Source organism: Gobius niger, assembly GCF_951799975.1.
Source record: "Gobius niger genome assembly, chromosome: 6".
In the NCBI taxonomy this organism is placed as follows: Eukaryota; Metazoa; Chordata; class Actinopteri; order Gobiiformes; family Gobiidae; genus Gobius; species Gobius niger.
In genome coordinates, this window is record NC_136857.1 from 24375791 (window position 1) to 24397170 (window position 21380).

A 21380-nucleotide genomic window follows, 5' to 3' on the forward strand; every position below is an offset into this window, starting at 1 on the left:
CCCCATCATAACACATTCTGAGCCGGACACATTGACAGAGGCGGCCTGAGTGAACGGCATTCCTCACCAGGGCACTAAGCTCTGTAAAGACTTTTAGACACTTGCAAGCTTCCTTCAGTCTCTGGGCTCACTATAATAAAGGTCAAGTCTTAAAGTTATCTGAGCAGCTTTTCCCACAGTAATTGTACAAAAACTGTAATGTAAATGGATCGAAAAATATGAAAACTACTCATTTTATGATTGATATTCTTAAAAATCATGCCACTTAACATTTCACCCAATAAATAAAATAACACCTCGAAAAATGGCCTCCTCAGACCAGCTTGTCTCCATGGAGATGTTGCCACTTTGCTGTGAGGACAGGTAGCCACGCATACAGTTTAAATGCATTAGGTCCTCTTTAAAATGCTTTATTTTGATAAGCCACTCCATAAATAGCATTGTCAGTATCCCCCGTTTTGATATCGCTTCCGTCTTTATTTATGTTTTGCGTTTTAGTTTAGTTGCTCTCGTGACATAGCATCATTGATACAGACGGCGTCTCTGCAAATGCTCACAAACGGTCAAGCTCGAGGCTGCCAGAGCGGGAAAAGAACTTCTACTTAACCACTACTTAAGCAAATGCTGATTTATGGATGTAATTTCTATCAAATAAACATGCAGAGACACAAAGAGATGCAAAGTTGGTTCAACAGCCCATAAATACATACATAACGGAGAATGCTAACCATGATTCTAACTTTAGAGCCATGCTACATGCTAAACACTTCAAGTGCCATTTTTTCATTTCTATGGGATAATCTGCTTAATTTTCTTACGTGAGAATGAAACAAAGCATTCATATGGACCGCCTGAAACTCAACTTTATGTGTGTGTGCTAAATGTGCTTATAGAGCACGAGAAATGTCAAAAAGGAGTGAAAAATTGTGATTCCCATAACAAGTCCAATTCCCCCTCGGGCAGGCCACGCCCCTTAGTATGACACAACTATAGCATCTATACAGTATAACCTAGAATGTTCCGCAGTGTTGCTTTAATTCATGTCATTTTTCCAAATACGCAGCTGTATGGCACACACTTTTTTTTCCCAAATAAGAGTTTCCACATAATATTGTTCCTTTGTGTCTGTCTCCTCAGCCTGTCAGTGTTCCGGGCCGGGCTGTCTGGACGGCTCCTGCGACTCTCTGACGGGACACGGGGTCTGCCGCAGTGGGTTCCAGGGTTACGAGTGCGACCGGTGCGCCCCGGGATACTTCAACTACCCACTCTGCCAGCGTGAGTTGCAAATGTTTTTAACCCACTCACTGGAAGCTCTGGCTCGCCATTTATTGAATACGGAAAAGTCTATGAGGGACACATTTCCACAAAAATCCTAAATATTCTCTGATCAGTCTGTGTCTCTGGTATAAATCATTGAGGGACCTCATCAGACACCTTACGTTTGACCGTTTGAAACTCTTTTTTTCTCAGTGTGTGGCTGCAGCGGCATCGGCTCTCTCCCTGAAGTGTGCGACGCGTCCGGCCGGTGTCTGTGTAGATCCGAATTCTCGGGTCCCAGATGTGAACAGTGCCGATCGGGGTTCCACTCGTATCCCAACTGCCAAGGTGCATGCAGACTCCCCAGCTCGTGCCTGTTCCCTGTTAGACATCTGGAAACACTTCGCCCCTCATGAAGTGTTATATTGGCCTGTAAAACCTTTATGATCAGTTATTGTGGCTCCACCTGTGCGAGATGAATTCATCTCACTACAAAAAGTGACAGAGTGGTCAATGAATGGGCTTTTGTGTGATGGTAATAATGTGCTGCAACACTTCAATGTCAGACATGCCATTCTTATAACGCATATCGTTTTGGTTTGTACCTCTTATGTTATGCTGTATGATGCATTGTCCCACAACCTTTATATGTCACAGCTGTTTATCTGTAGATGCAAGATATCTGTGATTAACTGCAAACTATTTACATGGTGTCGAAAATCACTCTAAGCTATAACAGCTCTCTTTTTCTTCTAGTTTGCTCCTGTGACCTCCGCACCGCTCTTGACACTTCCTGTTCCTCTTCGGGACACTGCCACTGTCGCCCCAACTACAGCGGGCCGTCCTGTGAGCAGTGCGCCCCCGGCTTCTACGGATTCCCCAGCTGCTCTCGTAAGGCCTTCCCATATTATTAAGATGTAGGTTATAATATGAGTTTTAAAAAACAAAATCCTAATCCCATCTGCAGCATGCCAGTGCTCCCCTGAAGGCTCCCGCTACAGCAGCTGTGACCAGGAGACGGGACAGTGCTCATGTCTGCCCCATGTGGTGGGGCAGAGGTGCGACAGCTGTGCACATGGGGCGTATGGCTTCCCACAGTGCCAAGGTGAGTGCAGTATCTTCTTGTAAATGAATGTTGGAATACATCTTACTTTAGCTCTCTTGACTTAACCAAGAATCTGGGGTTTTCTTTTAAAAGCTCCTATATATGCTTTACACCCATTAGCATTGATATCTGTTTCAGCATAACCTAAAATAATGTATGTACCTAGAAAATATCCCTATGTTTGATGTTATGAAATGCAGTTAAACTGAAGAACAGCAAAGGGCTCACTTTCTCCTTTTCTAAACTGACCTGGGCCGAAGAGCAAAACAAAACACACAAAAACAGATGTGTATCGGCAACATGCTAATCAGCACAGGGAAGAAAGTTTGTCCCCCCAACAGAATCAGAGCGGTGGTGTCTACACTACAAAAATCCATGGAAATCTTTGTGTGACGTACACCAGAGTGTGGCCGCTGCCTTCCTCACTACCTTGTGTTTTCCCCAGCTGGTTCCTGTCATCCTGCGGGCTCTGTCCAGTATGTGGTGCCGCCTCCAGTGGTATGTTTGGCCGTTTAATCTCATTGTGGCCATTAGATGTGGAAAAGTGGCTGATTTAATTTCTTTTGTATAGGGTCAATGTGAGTGCCGTCGTTACGTCGAGGGTCCGGCCTGTGACCAGTGCAAACCTCTTTTCTGGAACCTGTCTCCGGACACTCCTGATGGGTGCTCTAGTGAGTTATACACACAGCGTGTTACATTAAACTCAGATCTCCCCTTTTGTAAAACATTCATATTTGTTTAATCATTTAATTCTCTTATTTGGTCGAGACAGTGTGTGTCTATGAACCCAGACTAGACACACGCATATAAACATGGCATGCAAAATAAAGAAGATCGTACCTGTAATTTGCGTCTGGTTTGTCCCGCAGGCTGTGAATGCAACGTTGCTGGTACTGTGAGTGGAGTCGCGTCGTGTGCACAGGTACAATCTTTTCCCATTATGACATAAACCTGAACTCTACGGTGATAAATAGAACCCACTGAATGCAACATCTTCCTTACCTTCTAGGAAACAGGCCAGTGTCACTGCAAGCCCAATGTGTGCAGTGGGACCTGCTCCACCTGTAAAGACGGCTTCTACAACCTGCAGGAGGACAACTACTTCGGATGCCAAGGTCTGAACAACTGTCATCAGATAATAGTAATGAATGTTCAAAAAGATACACGAACATGACGATGTGGCTTACGTGTAGGCTGCCAGTGTGACATCGGAGGAGCAGCCGGTCAGTCGTGCGGAGAGAGGAACGGCCGCTGTCGATGCAGACCCAATGTGGAGGGGCCCAAGTGTAATCTGTGAGTTCCAAATATAGTTTTGTCAAATAAAATGTGACAATAGCAACAGTAGTGACAACCATAATCTCCCAGTCTATATAGAAAATATCCCCCTCTCTCTCTCATTCCAGTCCTCGCCCGGATCACTACTTCCCGGATCTGCACCACTTGAAGTTTGAGATCGAGGAGGGCACCATGCTGGACGGCAGGCCGGTGCGATTCGGATACAACCCTGTGGAGTTCAGGGACTTCAGCTGGAGAGGCTACGCACAGATGACGCCCATACAGGTGCGACCTACAGCCACTTCTGAAGGAGGATTTTGTTATTGTGCTATTGTAGTGCAGCCAGCATTTATTTTATTAATTTATACAAGTTATTATAATCATGTTTATGATACACACGGTATTAGTAGTAGAGTGGTGGAGTGCATATCTGCATTTTATATAATCTTTTATATATTTGTCTTATTATTTGTTTTTCATATAGATTATATTTTCCTTTAGACCCAGGTTGTGGTACAATACTGGTTCCAGTATTGCATATATTTTTTCTTATTCAAAGCAAAATTATTATATTTCAATTGTATTTTTGACTTTTTAGATTTTTGTTTAACTTTAAGTAAGAAAACTGATTAGAGTTATTGTGAAAAGTAAATGTTAAACGTTGTATCATTGTCTTACTATTCTAGTAACGTTTAGTGTTCATAGAGAAGAAGAAAAAAATTGGTTATTACAGTATATTGTCATATTAATGTATAATGATATAATGATGCACTGTGGCCCTACAAAAGTGGACTTTTGCATGAAATGTTCTCTCTTCATTGATGGTGGTGGTGATATGGTTTTGGTTCAGCATTATTGCTTTCAAACAAGTTAAAGCCAGAAACCTGGACACTCTATTATAGTTATTCTACATTTCTCATTTTAAGAAACACCTAGGACTCCCTTAAAAAAGGGGATGGCACATTTCAAGGGGTATGCCATTAATAAACTAAACAAAACCTATTCCATATTTTTCAAAATGATCCCAAAGTGGCTTATTTTATTTATACAGTATGGAAATCTTTTTGACAATCTATTTTCTTGGGTCTTACCTTTATGGCCCAAAATAAGCTGGAGTGTCTCAGTTTCTTGCTTTGATTTAGACTCCAAAGTAACATAGTTGCATGTGATTGTCCGACTGAATATTTTTTCTTTACTCTTACTCCTAACTCTATTTTTCCTCAATCCTTTCTATCTCTTTCTCTTGCCCTGTGTCTATCTCTCTCTGGTGCAGTCCAGGGTGGTGGTGCAGGTTTCGGTCAGCGCCCCGGACCTGTTCAAAGTCCTGGTGCGGTTCATGAACTGGGGGGGCACTCCGGTGTGGGGCAGGGTGATCGTCCTGGAGGAGGCGTGGCACTACTGTCGCCGCAACTGTAAGTGCTGTGGGCGGAGGTGCTGCTGTTAGCCTGGCCAGACCAAGTCAAAAGTCAATCCAAAATGATCACTTTCTGCTTCATTTCTGCATGTGATTAAAGGAGATCTTATGGTCGGTTCAGGTAAACACAACCTATTCAAGTAAAGACTGAAAAATCGACCTTGTATGTAGTAGTGGATTTCTAAAGAATGGGATTAGCTGGCCAGGCTAAAGTAAACTACAAGGACATTTACGTAAATTGCATGACTCAAAACGCAACATGAACTCCTTGTTGATACTTCCTTTTTCTTGTGTCTTGTTTGTGATTTCCCCCCAAAAAATAACAAAGTGATTATTAATAACTTCCGACTACTTTTTAATATATTAGATTAATATTTTTGGTGGTAAACTCTTGGTGGTGCTCCTTCCGTCTTCCCTCGGGGCCACAGTCAGTGCAGGGCTGTACAAATGTACATCCTCATTGACGGTGTTTTCCTGTAAATGTTGTAGCCCGCGGTGAAGCTGCAGGTGTATGTGAGTGAGGCAGACGTGTACCTCACTCGCTTCATCCTCAGATACGTAAACACTGAGGGCGCCACCGCCAACGGTAAAATAACGGCCTATCAGGTCAACCGCAAAGGTACGTCCTATTGAATAAACTATGTATTATTACAAGATGGTCTGGATGAGTGATAACAATATTTTATTTTGTTCTGCAAACGTGTTCCAAAACTTTGTGCTCTTAAGCAAGTTCATGAGACAAATTATCAGAAAAAATAAAATTAAAATGCTTAAATTTATAAGCATAACTAGTACCAAACTACAACATTCGTCTTGGCTACTTTGCAAAGTTCATCCCTCAAAGCGCTTTGACAACCCACATTATTTTACATTAGCTTTGAATTTGCCAAATTATAGATACAGTATGAATATAATATAAAAAATGTAAATTCTCTGTCATCCAGGTTTTATTTGGTTGGGACAGTGCATGTTACTGAACAAGCCACGCCGGATTGTGACCTTGAGCCATTGTCCAACACTCGCACTCTGAAACACACTCTCATTCATTCTGGCCTATTATACATGTTTTTAGTGTGTCCAGGTTATTAACAGGGATTTGAAGTATCCTTGTTTTGTCCGTGTTCATGTAAACTCAGTATCTCGATTTTAGTGTCCTGGATAAGCCAATATCCTGGTTAATAGAATCCAGGATACTCCAACTAGGATGTCCCCACAGTTTTTAGGAGACTGTTCCATGTAAACACCATATCCTGTTTTTCACCACTGCTGACCTTATGAGCGTGTACGAATTTACAAAACAGATGTGGTAGGAGCACAAACTTTGGCAAAAGCCATTTTATGTGGTACCTGCTAAAGTGTAGCAATGTTGCTAACACACGGCTAACCCTAAGTCCAGGATACTATAGTTGCAGTGATGTGAGTCTCCTGGTTTATGTAAACATCATTTTCAGACTATTGTCATAACGAGCTTCCACGTGGATGTTTTTGATATTGCCCAACTTCCGTTATTTTTGTTTTCATTTTTAATCTAAGTAGTACAAAATCTTAACAAAACATCAAAATAATTCAGTAGTTTTAATTTTTGCATCATTTGTTCACTCCATATTTAGAAATAATAGTACATTTATAAACAAAAACAAAAGTGTGTATTTTATTCTTGATCCTCGAGTACGATAAGTGTTTCCTTGTGTGTCATAGGCTCTGAACAGTCCAAACAGATCGTCTTCGTCCCCAGCACTGAGCCCACCTTCGTCAACGTCCCTCAGAACAACTTTGTGGAGCCGTTTGTCCTGAACCCTGGAACCTGGACTGTGGTCATCGAGGCAGAGGGCATCCTACTGGTGAGACGATGCAGACGAAGGAGGGGAGGGAAAGTGTATTTATATGGCTAAGCTAGAGGGAAAGATAACAGGCTGTGATCCAGGAGGGAAGAAAATCTCAACGAACGCTGCTATTACTATTAGCATTGATTGTTAACTGTTTCTTGTTTAGGACTATCTGGTGCTGCTGCCAAGTGCTTATTACGAAGCTCCCATTCTCCAAATCAAAGTCTCCGAGCCTTGCACCTACGGCTCTGTCCCCGACGTCAACCAAAAGTAAGAAATTGCAGACGAAGAAAGCACCGATTTACATGACCCACCTAACGATAGCATCTCCCTCCCGTCGTAGCTGTCTGCAGTACACATACTTGTCCCTGGACTCTTTCCCCTCCATCTCCGGGAACGACGCAAGCTGTAGAAACGATAACCACCTCCCTCGCCCCTGTCCCACGGAGAAGGTCACCTCCCGGCACCCCGACATGGCGGTCTGCAGCGGCTTTGATGTAAGTTTATGTTTTCTGTGCACATGTGGGTGTGAACTGCTATAGGATATACAGTACATTTATAGTATCACTCAATATATATATTAGATCAATTACATTTACATATTGTAATTTTAATTAATTATACGTTTTTAACATTCAAATTCAAGATGTATTTGACAAAATAAGCTAAAAAAAATGTATCCGTTTGTGTAACAGCAATGTAATGCAGAAAAAGTATGACTAAATACACTTTATCATTAGTTATTTAAGATAGAAGGCACTTATTTGTAACACCTACAACCTTAAAAAAATCTACTAATGTAAGAAGTATATACTGTAAAAAGTAAAGTATGTTTTTTCCTCTGATTTGTAGCTTGAATCAAACTCTTGTTAATCTCTGAAACATTATACGTCATCATAATGGCCTTCCAAAATAACCTAGCGTAGCCTGCACTGAGCAGATGATGATCCAAGCACTTTTGTCTAGGCTTTACAAATACGATTCCATTCTATAATGTCTGTCTTTGGTCCTCAGATCAGTATTGAGCTGCGGGGGCGCCTGCCCACTTCAGGGGAGTTTGTCCTGGTGGTGGAGTTCTCCAGTGAAGAGGAACTGCCCCAGACTCTGTCAGTGTCTGTGAACGAGCCTGGAGCACGGTCCCATCAGAGCGCCATCACCCTGCTGCACTGTAAATACAGGTACAATATTACAGTACAGCCTTTACACATGTACTCATGAGCTCAGATGTGGAAAGACTCTATCTAGTCTTATATCTATGCAGTACTAGGGCTGGGTACCGTTAAATGATCCCAGTAGGGTATTGGAAAGTTTAGGTACTACTAGTATCAAGAAAATGAAAGTAAGAAAGCAGAAAGCAGGTACTGAAAAAAATACAGTTTTGATGCTGTTGGTCTAGGGACAGCATTAAACAATAATAATTCCCCAACAGTTCCCAATTTTTTTCAGAATTTTTGCCCCAATTATATTTGTACACCATTTTTTTCTCATCTTTTGCCACAATTTCCCCCCATTTTTTCCCAAATGATTCCCATTTTCTCACACATTTCTTCACATTGTGACCCCAATATTCTAAATTTGCATATGTATATTTCTGGTTCTAGATGGCAAATATTAGGTATCGTAAAAAGTATTGTGCAGGTATCGGCATCGTAAACCAAGTATTGTAAACCTAGTATTGTTACAGCACCAGTACCTGTGCGGTCCCAGCCCTATGCAGTACTTTATACTAGATTCTATGAACAAATTGCTGTTGCGTCTGTTATGTCAGCGTCAGTCCAGTCAGTGTCATTTGGAGGAAAACACAGCGGCTGCAGAGTTATGAGCTGGTGTGAATTGAGGCGTGTGTTTGTTGAAGGCTGAGTGAAACATTTAGAGTTGGTTCCGTGGGTTGTGGACACAGCTGCCTCTCACTCTGCTGTTACTGTCTGCGGCCTGTGTTTTAAACCCGTCTTATAAAGTGACTGTGTGGGACTGTGTGTGTGGGCAGTTTCCTGTGCCGAGCCGTGGCCATCGACGAACAGAACCGAGTGTCCGTGTTCTCGCTGCCCGCCGACGCCGAGGTGCTACTCAACGCCGAGAGGGCCAGCTTCTTCCTGGTGAGAAAACTTTGTCTAGAACACAGTATTGTCTTAACCAAACCAGAAGTTCAAAGTATGTATAAAAGGGAATTTGTTCATCACTCTATCGTAATTCCAATGAACAATACTTCATCCAAATCATTTTACAGCTTATTCTTTGAATATCCAGTGTGGCCGCAGTAAACACGTTACACATAATATCCTAAAGTTCTGCATAAAATAATTTTGTTTGTTTTTTCCTTGTAGCACAAAGTTTTTCTGGTGCCAAAAGACCAGTTCACTATGGAGTTTGTCGAGCCCAAAGTCCACTGCATCAGCACACATGGACAGTTCGCTCCGGACACGTAATATTCCTTTATCTTTTTCTCAATTAAACTTTTCGTCCAGCGCGTTTTCAAAAGGAACTGTCTGAATTAGAACTGTCTCTTCCCTTAGATCCTCCTGCGTCCCGTCCCGGTTCCAGACGCCCTCTAACTCTCTGGTGTTAAAGGAGGGTCAGAGCTCTTCCTTGCAGGAGCCTGACGTGGCCGCTGACGCCGTCCCGCTGCCCTCTCCTCATGGGGCAGACCTGGCAGACCAGCCTTGGAGCGGGGTCGAAGGACAGAGGCCACCCTTGGGTTCAGACAACGCCGACCACATCAGGCTGGACTCTGTGCAGGTATCGGCCAAGGGATTATATGACTTTCAGGCCAGTTTTATCAAAATTAGGTTTTTGTTCTAATCACGCAACGTCCTCATCACTTTAACAGATCCTACAGTCTCTAAACTTTCCAGTCTTGGACCAGAGGGTTTTTTAATACCTAATTCCCAGTTATTGAGCTTTGAACACCTTTTTTTGTGTTCACTTATGATTAGCTTATTCTAAAACTAAACAAGATCCAAAATGTCATTAATCCACTGCAGAAGTTTCAAATTGATATCACAAAATATTTTTTTCCCCTATTCACCTGCAGTCTCTCGCCTTAATTGTTGATTCAGCCTTTATGCACAAGCTATTGAGTTAAGTGTTTAAATGTCTTCTTTTCTCTTTCCCAGAATGCTGCAGTTTACTCCACTCGGGTCCACACTCTGGGCAGATACGTGTTCATCCTCCATTTCCACCAGCCCCTGCACCCCTCCTACCCACTGCAGGTCTACATCAACGGGGGGCGCATTTGGCAAGGTCTGAACACTGCGGCGTAGACCAAACACCTGGTTTCTTGTACTTTGCCTGAACGTTGCTGTTTTCACATGATATGCCAGTCTACGCAATATCAGGATAGGCCCGGGTAAACGATACCAGTGTGGTATTGTGAAAAAACAGGTTAGGAACTACGGGTATCAAAGAATCCAATATCGAAGATAACAGCATCCAAGTTTGGAGGCTGTTGGTCCAGGGTCGTGATCAAAGGAAGTGACTTGTTTGTTTCAGCTCAAATAAATAATTGTCCCCTTCCGATGCGCTGGAAGCTCCTTCGGCAGGAGGTGTTGCTGGCGCCGTGCCACACAGTGATGGAGCTGGTCAGGGTGCTCTCTATCGTCCCTCTGTAGAAGTTACACATAACGGAGGCTGGGACTCTGGCTCTTCTCATACACACGGAGAAAGTAGAGACGCTGATTACTTTCCTTGACCAGTGATGTAGTATGCATGGTCCAGGAGAGCTTCTCTGTGATGTCCACACCCAGGAACTTAGTGCTGGTCACCCTCTCCACTGCAGCACCGTTGATTGTTAGAGGATCATGCTGGACCCGCGCTCTTCGAAAGTCTCTCTAAATGTGGAGAAGACAATCTCTTTTGTTTCTCCACATTTCTGTGTGCACCACATGGCCAGACTGCTTACCTCACTCCTGTAGTTTGACTCGTCTCTGTTGCCCACCACTGTTGTGTCGTCTGCAAACTTGATGAAGAGGTTTGAGTCGGACTTTGGAGTGCAGTCATGGGTCAGCAGAGTGAACAGGGGGCTCAGCACACAGCCGTGGGGATCCCCCATGTTCAGTGTGATGGTTCTGGAGGACTTGCTGCCGACACATACAGCCTGTGGTCTCCCCGTCAGAAAGTCCAGCAGCCAGTTGCACCGTGATGTGTTGATCCCCAGGTGGAGCAGTTTGTGTATTAGCTGCTGTGAGATTATAGTGTTGAATGCTGAGCTGAAGTCTAAAAACAGCATTCTAATGTAGAAGTCATTTGTTTCAAGGTGAGTGAGGGCTGAATGAAGCACAGTGGATGTTTCCTTAATTTTGCCACAATTTTTTCCAATTTCCCCCCATTTTTTCCACACACTTCTTGACATTAGAGATAATGTAAATTTGCAGATTTTTCACATATTGTTGTTCTCTTGTCTGGTTCTACATGACAAATATTTGAGTATAGGTATTGAAAAAATGTCGTTCAGGTATCGATATCGTAGACGAAGTATCGTTGAAGTACCGGTATTGAAAAAAATCGAACCCTGCCCTATATGAGGCTACACTCAAATTACCGTGGCCCACTTAACCCATGTTTTCTTCTTTCTTCCTTGTCCTGCAGGTCACACCAATGCGTCCTACTGCCCTCATGCGTTCGGCTGTCGTAACGTCCTCGTGGCTGAGAACCAGATTATTTTAGACATCACCGATCACGAAGTCTTTATCACAGTCCAGATCCCGGCCGGAAAAACCCTGTGGCTGGTACAACTTCACAATCGTGTCCTTTCTTTTCACGTTTCTGCTTTTATCTGTGTTTTGGCTCTAATCCTTTGAATCTGCTCGGTAGGATTATGTGCTGGTGGTGCCTGAGTCGTCCTACAGCTCCACTTATTTGAACGAGGAGCCTTTGGATAAATCATATGACTTCATCACCAACTGTGGACAAAACAGCTTCTACATCAAGTGAGTGTTTTCGACTGGAGGAGGTTTGTCATGCTGGAGGTTTGGCAATACATTTTGATATTGTGCTGTATTTTGTGTTTATTGAATTCCCTTTCCTCCCCAGCCCGACAACAGCCTCCCCGTTCTGCCTGAGCTCCGCCGTCTCCCTCTCCGCCTTCTTCAACAACGGGGCCATGCCGTGCGCGTGCCATGAGGTCGGGGCCGAGAGCGACACCTGCGAGCCGTTTGGGGGCCAGTGCCGCTGCCGACCCAACGTCATCGGGCGAGACTGCGCCATGTGCGCCACCGGCTTCTGGGGGTTCCCCAACTGTAGACGTGAGCGGTCACTGAACTCCACATCATGCCAAACAGATCTCTCAAAAGTTTCTTACCTGGCAGCTCTAGCATTGGAAAACTTATACATACATGACCGGTCAAAAGTTTGGAAACACTTTTTATGTAATGGCTTTTCTTTATTTTCAACACTATTTACTTTGTGTGATTCTCACTGACGACATTAAACTATGAATGAACACGTGGGATTATGTAGGAAATTTAAAAAAAGTGATATAACTCAATATGTTTTCAATTTTACATTCTTCAAAATCAGCACCCTTCATTTTTGGCATTTTCTCAATGAGCTTCATATAATAAGGTCGTCGCCTGAAATTGTTTAACAGTGTGTGAAGTGAAAACCATTTCTGGTGATGGCATCGTGTTACTCAATGACTATCAAAAGTGCAAAGCAGTAATCAAAGCAAAAGGCGGCTATTCTGAAGAATCTTTTTCAACTTTTTCTGTTTAAAACATAATTCCATACGTGTTCATTCATAAATTAATGCCTTCAGTGAGAAACTACAATGTAATGGTCTTGAAATAAAACACAAAACAATTCCTAAAAAAAAGCATCTCCGTCTGTGTATATCATTCACAAGTTGTTTTAACCATCTCAAACTAGAAACAACAGACTTTATCAACCAAGCATCCAAGCTGACGCTCTGATTCCAGCACTGGCTCCAGAACAAACTGACTGATTGCATTAGAGTTGAATCTGTGCATATGACAGAAACAATAGCTGTGCTTAACATGGTTTATAGTTTCAAAAGTCAATTTTATTAGCACATATTATAGAAATTTAAAGAAAGTATTTTACAGGGTAATAATGGACATCACCAACTGGACGTTAACGAGACTAGATGCAAATTGGTCATTTTATACTCACTACTGCCACCTCAGGTCTTACGTGTAACTACAGTCTCTATATTACATTGATAACATTTTTAAACTCCATATCGTCCCTTTAAGCAACATTTCAGTTCTCCCTTATTTGGGCTGGGTACCGTAAAATTCTTTTTCCTACCAGTACTACAACGATGTACTGGTGTTGTTTAACGGTACCCAGCCCTATCCCTTATATATGTCATAGTCAACACTAGGAAGGGCATCTGGCATATTTCTGTACCAAACTCATTCTGAATACTGCTTATGCTTTTGTAGCACCTTTCCTAATGCGTATTTTGAATGAGCTTTGCCGCGGTTACTTGCTGCCATCTCAATAGCCATGTCCCCCCTCAGCATGTAACTGTGGCACCAGACTGTGTGAGCCAGTGACCGGCGACTGTATCTGCCCCCCTCGGACCGTGCAGCCCGAGTGCACGCAGTGTGAGCCGCAGACGTTTGGCTGCCACCCGGTGGTCGGCTGTGAGATCTGCAACTGCTCCCGGGCCGGCATCTTGTCGCCCGAGGCCAGCTGCGACCACCTCAGCGGACAGTGCAGGTACAGAAGTAACGCAGCTGTTCACGGCAGGTGCTCTGTGTGTTGGAATGTGGAATTCAAAAGTCAGATTATGTGTGTCTTCCCGCTCAGGTGTCGGGACAATGTTGTGGGTCGTCAGTGCGACCGCTGTGCTCCTGGTTTCTATGGTTACCCGAACTGCAGACCGTGCGACTGCAACGACGCGGGAACAGAGGAGGACGTGTGCGACTCCTTCACGGGACAGTGTCTCTGCAAGGTTTGCCAGAATACACTTGTTGCGTGTAGCTGGGTACCGTTGATTTTTTTCCGATATCAGTACTTTAACAATACTTGGTTTTCGATACCAATACCTGAACGATACTTTTTCGAATACCTATACTAAAATATTTATCTTTTAGAAACAGAAAACAGAACAATAATGTGTGGAAAGTCGGCAAACTTAATTTAAATGTCGGGCTCATCTCCAATGTCAAGAAATGTGTGAAAAATGGGGCAAAAATAGGGAAAAAATTGGTACGATATAATATTTGTCATAAAATGGGAAAGAATGGGAAAACAAGATAAAATTGGGGGAAAAATAAGGGGAAAAAATGTGTAAAAATTGGGAGAAATGGGGCAAACATTGGGCTTTTTTTTTTTTTTTAAATAGGAAAAAAAAAAAAAAAAATGGGGGGAGAAAAATCATTTATTTGAGCTGAAACAACCACTTCCTTTAATGGTGTCCCTGGACCAACAACATAATCTATTTTTTTTTTCCAGCCCTATTGTTCCTGTATTCAGTGACATTTTGATTAACCATTTTGACACAGCAAGTTCACAAGAAAAAATCTTGACTAAAACTGGACTTGTTTCTATTCTGTATGGGATATCTGTGAGGTGGAACACATTAGTGCTTTTGTGATGAATTCACTTTCTTTTTGATTTTGATGGTTTAAATACTATATATGAAAGAACAAGGACCGTGACGCCGCCCGGCATGGCGCAGCCGGGGCCCCACCCTGGAGCCAGGCCTGGGGTTGGGGCTCGAACTCGAGCGCCTGGTGGCCGGGCCTTTGCCCACGGGGCCCGGCCGGGTACAGCCCGAAGAGACGGCGTGGGCCCGCCCTCCTGTGGACTCACCACCCGCAGAGGGATCCGTAGGGGTCGGGTGCAGAGAGGACTGGGTGGCAGTCGAGGCCGGGTGCCTCGACGACCTGGTCCACATGCGCAGCTTCTGGCGTTCGGGACATGGAACGTCACCTCGCTGGGGGGGAAGGAGCCTGAGCTTGTGCGGGAGGTTGAGAGATACCGACTAGATATAGTCGGGCTCACCTCCACGCACAGCTTGGGTTCCGGATCCCAACTCCTGGAGAGAGGCTGGACTCTCCATTTTTCTGGAGTTGCCCGCGGGGAGAGGCGGCGGGCTGGGGTGGGTTTGCTCATATCCCCCCAGCTCAGCCGTCACGTGTTGGAGTTCACCCCGGTGGACGAGAGGGTCGCGTCCCTACGCCTTCGGGTCGGGGACAGGTCTCTCACCGTTGTCTCGGCCTACGGGCCCAACATCGGTGCAGAGTACCCGGCCTTCTTGGAGTCCCTGGGAGGGGTACTAGATAGTGCTCCGACTGGGGACTCCACTGTTCTGCTGGGGGACTTCAACGCCCACGTGGGTAACGACAGTGAGACCTGGGAGGGAGTGATTGGGAGGAACGGCCTCCCCGATCTGAACCCGAGTGGTGTTCTGTTATTGGACTTCTGTGCTAGTCACGGTTTGTCCATAACGAACACCATGTTCGAGCACAAGGGTGTCCATAAGTGCACGTGGCACCAGGACACCCTAGGCAGGAGGTCGATGATCGACTTTGTAGTTGTGTCATCTGATCTCCGGCCGCGTGTCTCGGACACTCGGGTGAAGAGAGGGGCTGAGCTGTCAACCGATCACCACCTGGTGGTGAGCTGGATCCGCTGGCAGGGGAGGAAGCCGGTCAGACCTGGCAGGCCCAAGCGTGTCGTGAGGGTCTGCTGGGAACGTCTGGCGGATCCCTCTGTCAGTGGGGTCTTCAACTCCCACCTCCGGAAGAGCTTCACCCAGATTCCGGGGGAGGCGGGGGACATGGAGTCAGAGTGGACTCTGTTCTCCTCCTCCATTGTCGATGCGGCTGCTCGTAGTTGTGGCCGTAAGGTCTCTGGTGCCTGTCGCGGCGGCAATCCCCGAACCCGGTGGTGGCGCCCGGAAGTAAGGGATGCCGTCAAGCTGAAGAAGGAGTCCTACCTGGCCTTGTTGGCTTGTGGGACTCCTGAGGCAGCTGAGAGGTACCGGCAGGCCAAGCGTGCTGCGGCTCGGGCGGTCGCAGAGGCAAAAACTCGTGTCTGGGAGGAGTTCGGGGAGGCCATGGAGGAAGACTATCGGTCGGCCTCGAAGAGATTCTGGCAAACCATCCGGCGCCTCAGGAGGGGGAAGCAGTGCTTCACCAACACTGTTTACAGTGCGGGTGGGGGGCTGCTGACCTCGACTGGGGATGTCGTCGGGCGGTGGAAGGAGTACTTCGAGGACCTCCTCAATCCCGTCGTCACGTCTTCCAATGAGGAAGCAGAGGCTGGGCGCTCGGAGGTGGGCTCGCCCATCACCGGGGCTGAAGTCACCGAGGTGGTGAGAAAGCTCCTCGGTGGCAAGGCTCCGGGGGTGGATGAGATTCGCCCTGAGTACCTTAAGTCTCTGGATGTTGTAGGACTGTCTTGGCTGACACGTCTCTGCAACATCGCGTGGCGGTCGGGGACAGTGCCCCTGGATTGGCAGACCGGGGTGGTGGTCCCTCTCTTCAAGAAGGGGGATCGGAGGGTGTGTTCCAATTACAGAGGAATCACCCTCCTTAGCCTCCCCGGTAAGGTCTACTCCAGGGTGCTGGAGAGGAGGATCCGGCCGATGGTTGAACCTCGGATCCAGGAGGAACAATGCGGTTTTCGTCCTGGTCGTGGCACACTGGACCAACTCTATACCCTCCGTCGGGTGCTTGAGGGTTCATGGGAGTTCGCCCAACCAGTCCACATGTGTTTTGTGGACCTGGAGAAGGCGTTCGACCGTGTCCCTCGTGGTGCCCTGTGGGGGGTGCTCCGGGAGTATGGGGTCCGGGGCCCTCTGTTAAGGGCTGTCCGTTCCCTGTATGACCGCAGCAGGAGCTTGGTTCGCATTGCCGGCAGTAAGTCAGACCTGTTCCCGGTGCGTGTTGGTCTCCGCCAGGGCTGCCCTTTGTCACCGGTTCTGTTCATTACTTTTATGGACAGAATTTCTAGGCGCAGCCAGGGGCCGGAGGGTGTCCGGTTTGGGAGCCTCAGAGTCTCATCTCTGCTGTTTGCGGACGATGTTGTTCTGATGGCTTCAACGAACCAGGACCTCCAGCACGCTCTGGGGCGGTTTGCAGCCGAGTGTGTAGCGGCCGGGATGAGAATCAGCACCTCCAAATCCGAGGCCATGGTTCTCCACCGGAAAAAGGTGGCTTCCCCTCTTCAGGTCGGTGGGGAGTCCTTGCCTCAAGTGGAGGAGTTCAAGTATCTCGGGATCTTGTTCACGAGTGAGGGACGGATGGAGCGTGAGATCGACAGACGGATCGGTGCGGCGTCAGCAGTGATGCGGTCGCTGTATCGGTCTGTCGTGGTGAAGAGGGAGCTGAGTCGGAGGGCAAAGCTCTCGATTTACCGATCGATCTACGTTCCCACCCTCACCTATGGTCATGAGATTTGGGTAATGACCGAAAGGACAAGATCGCGAATACAAGCGGCCGAAATGAGTTTCCTTCGCAGGGTGGCTGGGCGCACCCTCCGAGATCGGGTGAGGAGCTCAGTTACCCGGGAGGAGCTCGGAGTAGAGTCGCTGCTCCTTCACGTCGAAAGGAGCCAGCTGAGGTGGCTCGGGCATCTGTTCCGGATGCCTCCTGGTCGCCTCCCGCGGGAGGTGTTCCAGGCATGTCCTAGTGGGACAAGGCCTCGTGGAAGACCCAGGACACGGTGGTGGGACTATGTCTCCGAGCTGGCCTGGTGTCGCCTCGGGGTCCCCCCAGAACAGCTGGAGGAGGTGTGTGTGGATCGGGAAGTTTGGGCATCTCTGCTGAGACTGCTGCCCCCGCGACCCGGCCCCGGATAAAGCGGAAGAAAATGGATGGATGGATGGGTTTAAATACTAATTCTGCAACGTTGTGCCCAAGTGTCGTGCGTGTGACAAATAACTGGTGTCTGGTGTGAAATGGGCTTAACTCGTCCTCCCTCTGTTGTCCTCCTGTGTGTAGGAGAACGTGCAGGGCCCCCGCTGTGACCAGTGCAGAGTGGGCACCTTCCACCTGGACCCTACCAACCCCAAAGGCTGCACCAGCTGCTTCTGCTTCGGAGCCACCGACCGCTGCCGCAGCTCCGACAAGAGGCGCACTGAGGTACCCATTCAAACTGATACATGGAGGAGGCTGTTCTTATTGTTGGTAAATGTAATAACAGGCCTTTTGTGTTGTCACCTTCCAAAGATCATGAGCATGGGCGGCTGGGTGCTGCTGGGTGCGGACAGACAGGAGCTCCCGGTGAGCGTGTACCCGGGGCAGGACCTGGTGGAGGCCGATCTCACCGATGTGCCAGATATTTACCAGGACCTGCACTGGAACGCGCCCAAGACCTACCTGGGAGACAAGGTCAGTACTTTGAGTCGCTGCAGTGGGTCAGTTCGTAAATGTGCCGAGTGAAAAAAAAACTGTCTTTCCTGTAAACATTCTGGAAAGGTGATTTGTTGTTGAAAGAGTATTTTTCCACCGCGCATCTCCAGCGTTATATCCCTCATGTGTGAACAGGCTGCAGCTCCTAAAACAACACAGAGCTTCGTCTTATCTGCATTTCATCTAATCACACGAATCTGGGTTTATTCAGTGAAGGTCGACTGGAGACATCTCTCTGAACCATTTTCCAGATGCGGGAAATTCATAAAAAATCTGTTTTGTTGTACAATTTTTGCTCCAGCATTTGTCCACTAATATCTTTAAAACCAGTACATTTTGCTGCTCAGTTCACTGGTAGCCTCCAATCCATAAAAGTAAATAAATAAATAAAATAATCAAATGCATGATTTTGAATTCTATAGGCTTCCCAACCAGGGGTCCCCGCACCCCTGCTTGAGCACTTAGCTGGGGCTACTTGGAATGACCTTGGATATAAAGAAAAAACTGAGTAATATTTCTTATAACTTTCAAAGAAAAAACACATTTGAATGTTTTTCAGTAAAAGGTTTCAAATTGAGAGTGTTTTGGGTTATGGTTCTGCAATGTTACAGGACTTGTGTGTGTGTTGCATACAATTTTCACCAAGATCTTGAATTGATGATGGGAGAGAGTGACCATTGTGCAAAGCCATCTCCCTCACCTCCCAAAAGATTCTCCTGGTTCCTGAACAACTCAAAATAGTTTTTGTTTTTTTTGGCCAGGCAATGTGCATTTCTTTTCTAGAGGAATAGAAAAATATGAACATTTTCATTATCAGACTTCAACACAGTCACTCAGGAATAAGTTGAAAGGGTTGAAAACTTCGTTCACCCGCTGCGTTTCCATATCATCCATGGTATTATAGACTTCGCCCGCCCTCGCTACCCGCAAACACGTCTCTCCTCTTGTTTATATCCCAGTCATCTATGAGAGCTAGACCAGTTGCAACACGCTCACGCTAAGCGCCTTTGAAGCCCATGGATCTGCATCAGTGTTGGGTCTAGGGCCCGGGACTAAAAGCTTTTATGTGGGTTGCAACCGGCATCGCCTCCCCAGACGATTCCTATCCCAAAGATTAGCCCACAATCTATAAGGGAAGTCCTCGTAAAAGAAGTTTATCATGTTGGATCTTGCACTCATTGCATCGCTAGACTGTTTGATCCACTCCTGTCTGGATTATATGCAATAATGCCCATCCTTTTCCTTAAAGGGGTAAGACGTATTTTGTTAAGATGGTCTTTGTGTAGACTTTATGTTCTTCACTCTCAATCAATGCACCGTTACTAGTTTCAAACTACTTTTTCAGCTTTCAGTCAAACCGTTTTGAGTGGACAAAAGTTGGAACACAAAGCTTTTTTTTGCGCTTGTGTGTGTTCATCACAGTGCTATTGCCTTTAACAGAAGTTGAAAGCCTGTTTTCACTATTCTCTTGCCATGTCATTCCTATTCCTGCCTGCAGAGGGAGCAACCCAGCCTTGAACCCTTTACGGTCTTGTGATTACACACACATTATTTCAAATGATAGAAAACTAAATGTAAGTGCAGAAGTATCCCTAAACTCTGTTTTTAAGACTCGATTATGCAGGATATGACCTAATATTAGCAACTTTATTCAACAATTAGCGGTCACGATTGGATCATCACAAAATATGTCAGTGAATCACATTTTTTCTGACTCCCCACACATTTTATTAGGTTCCTCGTTTGTTTTAAAGCACAGAGAATGGAAATTTATGAAGCAGTTCAGTGTCTATGAACTTAGCGAGAGCACAGAACAATATAACCTTGCACACTCCTAAGTGACACTCTGCGCTTAAGTGATTTTCTTGTATATTTCTGTCGGCTTATTGGTTTAGTAACTAACTACACCTATGTTTGCAATGGATGTTTCCAGGTGTCGTCTTACGGAGGCTCCCTCAGGTACAGGCTGCACACCCAGACCATGAGAGGAGACGCCCTGCTCCCCGCAGAGTCGTCCAGACCTGATGTGATCCTCAAGGTACACAACAGCTACCTCCAGAGCTCCGTTAATTATCACGCAGTATGATGTTTCATAGTGCAGTCAAATGTAGGGGCAGGAACCTTTGGGAACCTCACGATTCCATGTATGTGATACAAGGCACTCAGTAATCTATGCCAATACTGCGATAATAGTTTTTATCTTTTCTTTTAACATGACTTCATAAACAGCTACATGCCTCATATTTTCTTATGATATACATTGTTTCATTTACATTTATACACAAGAAACCTGTGTATAAATGCCTCATTAATAAGCATGATACCATGAAAAGTATCAATATCAGCATAGAAAGTATTGCATCATGCCTCGAAATATCACGATATATCACAAAATTGATATATTGTCACATCGCTACTCGAATGCGATTATCATGCCCTTACAATACGTACTCGTGCTTTTACAGGGAAACAAAATGACGCTGGTGTTCATGGAGAGAGAGTACCCCTCTGCTGAGGACCCACACCATGGAATAGTGCACATTGTCGAGGTAAGTCCCGAAGTTTAGCTGTATTTTTTCATTAATTTTGTGTGTATCAGCTGTAGTACACATGTTTGTACAAGTACTGTGTGAAACGTGGCCTAGATAATGTGTAGTATTTGAAGTATCATCGCCTTTGTGCTGTACTCATATCATTTTTTTTAATCGCATTTTTCCTCCCTCGTGTTCCAGGGCAGTTTCCGCCACGCTCAGACCGGTAACGCCGTGTCCCGCGAGGAGCTGATGATGGTTTTGGTCGCTCTGGAGTCTCTTCAGATCCGGGCCCTGCACTCACAGTCGGCCCACTCCGTGTCCCTCCGAGGGGCCGTGCTAGAGGGCGCCCTGAACCTGCCCGCGGGACGACACGCCAACAACGTGGAGATCTGCATGTGCCCCGCCAACTACCAGGGAGACTCCTGCCAGGTTAGTGAACACAAGACACAGGGTTGTGCTGCCATACAGTATGGATTTCATTAGATATTATTTATTTATTTTATTAGACATTTGTAGCCGTACAGTGAAATAACCAAAATTCACAATACAGCATGAGTATATTAGGTAGTAAATATTCTAAAATCCCATTGGGCTTGAGCAAAAATGATGCTGGAACTTCTCTGTCCTGCCCTGCTTTTAAAA

General features: G+C 45.8%; 1 protein-coding gene across 1 annotated transcript in view; it reads left to right on the plus strand.

Annotated features, from left to right (window-relative positions):
• lama5 (laminin, alpha 5) overlaps nucleotides 1-21380 on the plus strand; it is a 100004-nt gene that overhangs the window by 54603 nt on the left and 24021 nt on the right. The window contains exons 8-36 of the mRNA XM_079559001.1: nucleotides 1138-1275; nucleotides 1471-1605; nucleotides 2014-2148; nucleotides 2225-2362; nucleotides 2808-2860; nucleotides 2934-3033; nucleotides 3232-3284; nucleotides 3372-3477; nucleotides 3556-3655; nucleotides 3766-3922; nucleotides 4911-5049; nucleotides 6750-6892; nucleotides 7044-7147; nucleotides 7221-7374; nucleotides 7892-8055; nucleotides 8865-8973; nucleotides 9202-9299; nucleotides 9391-9613; nucleotides 9991-10117; nucleotides 11462-11601; nucleotides 11687-11802; nucleotides 11906-12117; nucleotides 13357-13558; nucleotides 13649-13793; nucleotides 17794-17934; nucleotides 18022-18183; nucleotides 20138-20242; nucleotides 20670-20753; nucleotides 20937-21167. Coding sequence (XP_079415127.1) covers nucleotides 1138-1275; nucleotides 1471-1605; nucleotides 2014-2148; nucleotides 2225-2362; nucleotides 2808-2860; nucleotides 2934-3033; nucleotides 3232-3284; nucleotides 3372-3477; nucleotides 3556-3655; nucleotides 3766-3922; nucleotides 4911-5049; nucleotides 6750-6892; nucleotides 7044-7147; nucleotides 7221-7374; nucleotides 7892-8055; nucleotides 8865-8973; nucleotides 9202-9299; nucleotides 9391-9613; nucleotides 9991-10117; nucleotides 11462-11601; nucleotides 11687-11802; nucleotides 11906-12117; nucleotides 13357-13558; nucleotides 13649-13793; nucleotides 17794-17934; nucleotides 18022-18183; nucleotides 20138-20242; nucleotides 20670-20753; nucleotides 20937-21167 — 3914 coding nt within the window. The remainder of the gene's footprint in view (nucleotides 1-1137; nucleotides 1276-1470; nucleotides 1606-2013; nucleotides 2149-2224; nucleotides 2363-2807; nucleotides 2861-2933; nucleotides 3034-3231; nucleotides 3285-3371; nucleotides 3478-3555; nucleotides 3656-3765; nucleotides 3923-4910; nucleotides 5050-6749; nucleotides 6893-7043; nucleotides 7148-7220; nucleotides 7375-7891; nucleotides 8056-8864; nucleotides 8974-9201; nucleotides 9300-9390; nucleotides 9614-9990; nucleotides 10118-11461; nucleotides 11602-11686; nucleotides 11803-11905; nucleotides 12118-13356; nucleotides 13559-13648; nucleotides 13794-17793; nucleotides 17935-18021; nucleotides 18184-20137; nucleotides 20243-20669; nucleotides 20754-20936; nucleotides 21168-21380) is intronic.